This window comes from Phytophthora cinnamomi (assembly GCF_018691715.1).
Source record: "Phytophthora cinnamomi strain GKB4 chromosome Unknown Contig130, whole genome shotgun sequence".
Taxonomy (NCBI): Eukaryota; Oomycota; class Peronosporomycetes; order Peronosporales; family Peronosporaceae; genus Phytophthora; species Phytophthora cinnamomi.
Genome location: NW_027151063.1, coordinates 22,361 through 28,855, shown reverse-complemented (window position 1 = coordinate 28,855; position 6,495 = coordinate 22,361). Strand labels below are relative to the sequence as shown.

General features: G+C 51.8%; 2 protein-coding genes across 4 annotated transcripts; one reads left to right on the top strand and one right to left on the bottom strand.

Annotated features, from left to right (window-relative positions):
• Positions 1-2,303: 2,303 nt before the first annotated feature.
• IUM83_19813 (Respiratory burst oxidase) lies at positions 2,304-5,048 on the top strand (the record flags this gene model as incomplete). Of its 2 annotated transcripts, none has more annotated exons than XM_067944881.1 (1): positions 2,304-5,048. In XM_067944881.1, the coding sequence occupies one exon, from the start codon at positions 2,304-2,306 to the stop codon at positions 5,046-5,048; it is 2,745 nt and encodes a 914-aa protein (XP_067780014.1). The 2 variants fall into 2 exon arrangements, with proteins under 2 accessions (XP_067780014.1, XP_067780013.1); XM_067944880.1 differs by having other exon boundaries at positions 3,942-5,048.
• Positions 5,049-5,435: 387 nt separating this feature from the next.
• Positions 5,436-6,430, bottom strand: IUM83_19812 (Release factor glutamine methyltransferase; the record flags this gene model as incomplete). 2 transcript variants are annotated; one of them, XM_067944879.1, is made up of 3 exons in its annotated part: positions 5,436-5,867; positions 5,942-6,127; positions 6,191-6,430. In XM_067944879.1, the coding sequence occupies 3 exons, from the start codon at positions 6,428-6,430 to the stop codon at positions 5,436-5,438; spliced, it is 858 nt and encodes a 285-aa protein (XP_067780016.1). The 2 variants fall into 2 exon arrangements, with proteins under 2 accessions (XP_067780016.1, XP_067780015.1); XM_067944878.1 differs by having other exon boundaries at positions 5,942-6,112.
• Between the last annotated feature and the right edge of the window lie 65 nt (positions 6,431-6,495).

Genomic DNA, 6,495 nt, shown 5'->3' with positions numbered 1-6,495 from the left:
GAAGTAACCTACACGAAAAAAAAATCATCGAGCAATCGCATGTACCGACTTCTTCGGGAAAATGTGAAGAGCAAAAAGATCTGAACAGTACTAGACTCTGTTCCCTGTTTAAGGCCTCCTTTTTCAAATGGTCGCGATTCAACTCGAGCGCTCCTGCTAGATTTGGATGTCGTTTCACCCCCTCGGACTGAAAACATGGGCTGTAGATTTTCCGTTTTCAAATCCTTAAATCACACAGTACAGTGAATTCAAGTAATTCTGGTTGAAATCAATCAGCCAGCAGTGTGGAGAATACCTTTTCTGGCCTGTACATTTGTCTTGATTTTTTTCGGGATAAGCGTTCAGATCTATCGGAAGATGTCTAGTTAGCAATGTCGCTATACTAAAACTTGACTGATTTCAGGCGAGCACAGCAAGGATACAAACGATACTTGCAATCTTTTCAATTGACGTATCTGTAGTCAATACTAGGGGAAATGAAGAACCGATGTTAATATTGTATAGTAGTTTTGTACGATCACCAGATAATTTTGCAAAACTACTTCGAAGTATATAGCAACAGTTAAAGAAAAACAACGAACTGCGATATCAAGCGGGCCTTAAAGCCCGCGAACCAGTGTCCGTGCTAGTTTAACACGCATTTGTAACGCGAATCGCGCGCGCGAAGCTCACAAATTGCATTTACTCGCTGCGGGACACTGATCTCTTGTCAGCGACAAGTTGCTTGTATGCCACAACCTCCTCTGTAGTCCCAAAGATTTGAAGCGCGCTATCCACCCGTGTGCCTATTATACTTGATCAGAGCCACAGCCGACATACGAGAGACAATATCCATCGTACTCTTTACAGAAAAAAAATGTCCAATGTTGTTGTTCACATCACCGTCATCATAGTTGACAATCATCATTGTTGACAAGAATCGGTGTTCCTCCAACAAGTTGTAAGCGGCGAACAGTGATGGTAAAAGCTATTATGAGCTCTTTCAATCTCGTTTCAAACGGGAGACCGCACTTCAAATATCAATCGAAGCCCCCATAAGGTTATGATTTCGCCGTCCGCAAAGTTCACACGGCTCCGCGCGATTGCTAGTTTGTAGCTGCCTCCGAGCTTCCGGGGCGAGTTGTATATCAGATACATGTATTGCCGCTTTCACTAATTTTGCCACCCTATCAGGGCTTCTTAATCGGACTTTGAGTATAATCACGATGGTACTAAAATCATATTATGAAACTGTAAAACGGACGTCGGGCCGAATAATTTTAGCCCTCAGAACTAACGTTACTTTAGATAGCAAGATGCAAGAGCCCCTCTTTGGAGCAGAAGAAGGCACGATGCCTAGTACGGTTCGTTACTGCTTGACGATAAAGAAAGGTGAAGCACCGTGACAAGGGACGTATGGCGAGGTTTGATTTCACAGTCGGTGATGTGCTCGATGTTTTGCGCGCGAAGGTAGCAACCAAGTTCGAGTCAGCTATACGGAAGCCGCTTGACTCTACTACGATAGTGTATTTGAAACCAAGCAACAATGCCCCCCAAAAGCTATACCAGCCTGTTGCAAGTTCCAATCAAGCAAAACGCAGTAGCCACCGCCGAAGAGTGCACTCTGCAATGCCAAGCACGAGAGATACCATACGAACCGGAGTGTCGTACGCATACAGCAAAATAACAGGTCTCCATCTTAGGTCTTCGGAGGAAGTCACTGTAAGCGAGAAAACCCCGAATGGACAGGTGATTGGCGGCATTCGGACTTTCTCGTCCTCTAACTTGCCTCTAATCTGAGTTTTAACTTTTAGCACAGGTCATAGCAAATCCCACCCTACACCTAGTCTCGCCTATCTTATTCCCGGTTTAAGACCTCGACTTGGCCAAAATGTGTGAAAGGCACAATAGCTGTTAGGTGTTCCAGCTGTCCGGGTTACAGTAGAGGAGACCACTCACGGTGGGACCACTTGTCACCCTGCCAGGGTGACTGACCCTGGTCCACCTCTGACGTTGACTGTCCCTTACGCAGACTCAAAGCCAGCATGTGCGGCTAGCTTGGTGAGCTACAATAGGACAAGCAGTGCTCGTGTCGGAGCTGAGACCACCCACACCCTTGATCTTGCCGCACCGATCAGCTGGACCTGTCGAGGCTCTGATGGGCACATTGCACTGACGATCGACTGCTGTCCGCAGCCCGCGGTCCATCGTCGCTACACGCTTCACTTTTCATTTTGGACACTTGCTCGAGGACTCGAGGTTTCCAGTGGTGATAATATCACCATATTATGGTGGTCAAGTATTACGCGCCGAGAGGCTCAGAGATGCTGCCGTCCGATCTCGACAGGCCCACGTTTCTAGCGAACGACAACAGCACTCCCACTACGCTGGCGGGCTACGCCATGCTGGAGAGCAACACACCGGTGGAGTGCACACAGATCCACCACCAGGAATCCCAGAGCGAGAAGAAGTCGCTGCAGAAATTACCCCCGACTCTACCAATGCCGAAGATACTTGGCTCGGTCATCCGTTCACCGCCGCCGTACGTCGAGACAAGACCGAGAAACAGCTCTCTTGTTGCCATGCTCGATGGGCCTGCTCCTGGTCAGGCTAAAGCTGCTCTGGGAGGCTCTGGACTTGCAACTTCCGGGGTGGCCGGCTTGAACAGCAGCCACTCGAGCTTTTTGCCGAGCGGGTCAGCCTTGAACATGCGTTTTCATCCGTCCATGACTAACATGTCAAATATGTCGCGGCCGAGTCGGTTAATGAACAAAACAGAGCTCAACGAGTTGATGGATCAGCTATGGAAAGGTTCAATATCAGGTGGACTCGGCAAGGCGCTGGTCACGAGCGCAGTCAGCTCGGAGGACTGTGCCAACCCTAGAGCACCAGGTCAGCTATCGTTTTTTACTAAACCATTCAACACATCTCGCAGTATTTCCAAGCGCAGTGAAGCCGCAACTCCTCCAGGGTCAAGCGGTGCATGGAGAGATTCGATGGCTTTTATCCCGTTGCCTCGGGAATCGGTTGCCATGATGGTTGACGCGGTTCGAGTATCCGCGCTCGAAGATGATGAGAAGTGTCGGTTCCTGTTTGAAATGTTCGATGTGGAGCATCGGGGTGTGCTATCGAAAGAGGGCGTGAGAGCGTTCATCGAAGCCACTTTTGCCGCCAACGGTGTCGAGTTTCTCGGGGCCTTTGACTACGACGCTGTTATCGATAAAGTATTCGATCGCTGCCGCCAGCACGATAAAATGACCTACAGCGAGTTCAAGAGTGCGTTCGGAGCCGTGGTTATTGAAGTCGACGACGACAAGAGCAAAACGGCGCTCGAACGACTGAGTATGATGGCGACGGAGACGCAGCGCCAGAAGGAGATTGTGCACAACAACGAGCAGGGTGGACACTGGTACCGCATCAAGAAGTTCTGCCGCAGATACAATGCCGAGATTTTCTGGTTGGCGCTCTACTTCCTGCTGATGGTCGCAGTGTTCATCGCCAAGGCCTCGCGGTTCGCCTACGACCCTGCAGTCGGGAACTGTCCACGCATCGCCAAGGGCTTCGCCGAGATCTGTCTCGTGAACACGATGTTCGTGCTGCTGCCTATGTGTCGGAACTTCGTGACAGGCCTTCGCACGCTCCCGGTCGTCGTCAGCCACCTTCCGATCGACAACCACATCGAGTTCCACAAGATATGCGGTGTCGTTTTGCTCATCGCCTCGCTCGGACACACGGCGGCTTGGCTGGCCATCGTGATTTACGTTCGAACAGTGCCTCTCGCTGTGTGGGAGGAGTCTCGCTATCACCACCTCACGTTCGTGCGCGACGAGAACCTGCTTCTCTTTGCACTCCGAGTGCCGATCTGGACGGGCGTGGCCATGCTCATTTGCGCCGCCATCGCTGCTCCGTTGTGCCTCGAAAAGGTTCGTCGCGGCAAGTTTAACCTGTTTTGGGTTTCGCACATGCTCTTCGTCCCGTTCCTCGTCTTGATGGCGTTCCACGGCTTCGCTCGCTGGGTGGCTGCTCCTCAAGCGCACTACTGGGTGCTGCCTCCGATCATCATTTACCTCATCGAGAAGCGCTATCGGATGACTCAAGTGTTCGGGGGACAGACCAAGATCGCTCAGGTGCAGCTTTCGAAGGAGGCGGTGGCGATCTTCATGAAGAAACCCAAGTCCTTCAATAAGCGACAGCGTTTCTTGCCGGGCATGTACGTCTTCGTCAATGTACCGGCAATCTCCAAATTCGAGTGGCATCCGTTCACAATTTCGTCGGCGCCAGAAGACAAATTCATCAGTCTCCATATCCAAAAATCGGGGGATTGGACTCGGGCACTCTACGACAAGCTGCAGCAACTGCACAAGGAGTATGAGATATCGCAAGCTGAGGACCAAGGCTGCCCAGTTTCGTCTCCGTACCCGACAATCTTTCTTGATGGGCCCATCGGCGCGCCTGCACAAGACTACTCTCGCTATCGCGAAGTCGTCTTGGTTGGCGCGGGCATTGGCGTGACCCCGTTCGCGTCAATCCTCAGAAGCATCATGCACCAGTGGGAAAGCTACCGATGCCCTCAGTGCGGCCACGTCCGGTTCCCGCCGAGCTTCCAGCTGCGCAAGATCTACTTCTACTGGGTCATTCGCGAGCAGAAGTCGCTCACGTGGTTCACGAACACCATGAACCAACTGAGCGAAATGGACACCGACAACCGCCTCGAAATCCACAACTTTTTCTCGTCCGTGAAGAGCGAGGCGGTGATCGCCCCCTTACAAGCTTTGCAGAATTTCATCCACGACACCGAGGGCCAGGATATTATCTCCGGGCTGCATACGAAGCAGCGGACACACTTTGGTCGACCGGACTGGAGCGCGGAACTCACTCAGGTGGCGCTCAATCATCGTCAGCTGGAGCCGCTCGAGGATGGAGATGGCGAGCGCGAGGAAATTGGCGTGTTCTTCTGCGGTCCCAAGCCGCTGGGCAACATCATCGATGAGCAGTGCACAATTTTGAATCAGACGAAGGTGAGGCGTACACGAGACGTGGAATTTGTTTTCCACAACGAAAACTTCTAGAAGCTCGACTGCGTTTGTATTTATTCAACTATCAAATACTTTGAAGTACTACTCAGGAATTTGTGGCTTTTTGGCCCCGCCTATCGTGTCTTCATGTGTAGTTAGTTACACAACGCGAAAAGTCATTGCTCCAGAAACAACAAGCCCCGATATTTCCTTCTTGTATCGAACAAGAAGCGTTCAAAATGCATGTGTGATCTTTTCTGGTGTTTTTCTCCCACGACCAATTCAGAAAACAATTCCTGTACCGCTCGTGCCTGTTCCTCCGAACCAATCTCCATAAGCAAGCAATTCCTTGCTCCACTATGCCTCAGCTCTCTCTTGCTAGAAGCCGGATCTCTTCCATTTGCCACCGTGGAGTTGTCTTTGTAAAGATTGGCAATACTTTCATACAGAAGGCGGTACATGCGCAAACCCCTCCGGATCTTCCCCGGCGTCGCCAACTGCAGACCCACCGTCAGAAAACAAGGCAAGGTGGGGTTCGTACTCGAGAACGTCAGCTCCGACGAGGGGTAGTTCCCGACTAGGAATGTACGGCGGGTTGCACAGTATCACGTCAAAGCGTCGGTAGAGCAATTCATCGTCTGCAACATCCCCTCGAAGTGTAGGCAGGGTCTGTAAGTCTCGAAGCAGAAACTCAGCTCGTCCGTCCAGGTTGTTTGAACGAGCGTTTTGCTTTGCGACAGCGAGAGCACCGGGAGAAATGTCAATGCCAATGCCAGTAGCACATGGAAACTCGGACAATGCTGACAGCAGCAGACACCCGGAGCCCGTTCCGATATCCAGGATCCGCAGCGGCGTCTGCGGATGAAATTGCTCCTGCACAGCCATCCAAAAATGAGCTTTATGACCTCCACGATAACCAAATAGAGATAGATAGACCGATCACCTACCACCAAGGTTTCAATCAGCACTTCGCTGTCACTACGAGGGATGAGCGTGTCCTTGGTCACCGCGAACTCCAAGGACCAAAACTCCTTCCTGCCGAGCACATAGGCCAGCGGCTCGCCCGCTGCACGCCGCTCCAAGGTGAAGCTCAGTGTCTCTGCTTCATGTTCCGTCAACTTCTCACAAAAAAACTAAATTAGTTAGGAAGATATAAAGTCTAGCGTAAGTTACGAGGAAAACGTCTTCTGGCACACCTGGCGCTCTCCGTGGAAGAAGACGTCGCTGCTGGACGCCAAGCGAGGCTGCAAAGCGTTGGCCACCAGCGCGTTGGCTTCGTTGCGAGCCGAGTCGTGGACGGTGGGGCCCGCCAGTGCGCCGGTCACGTAGCTCAGACGCTCGCGGGCTTCTTGCACCGCCTCCAGCACGATCTGCTGGCTGTGGATACGACGGCACAAGGCCGAGGAGTGCCGACGCAGCCCGAAGATGCGCTGCATGTAGAAATGGTGGTGGTGTGGGTAGAAACTGTGGCAAGCACGGGGCATCATGGGTTCATCAAATG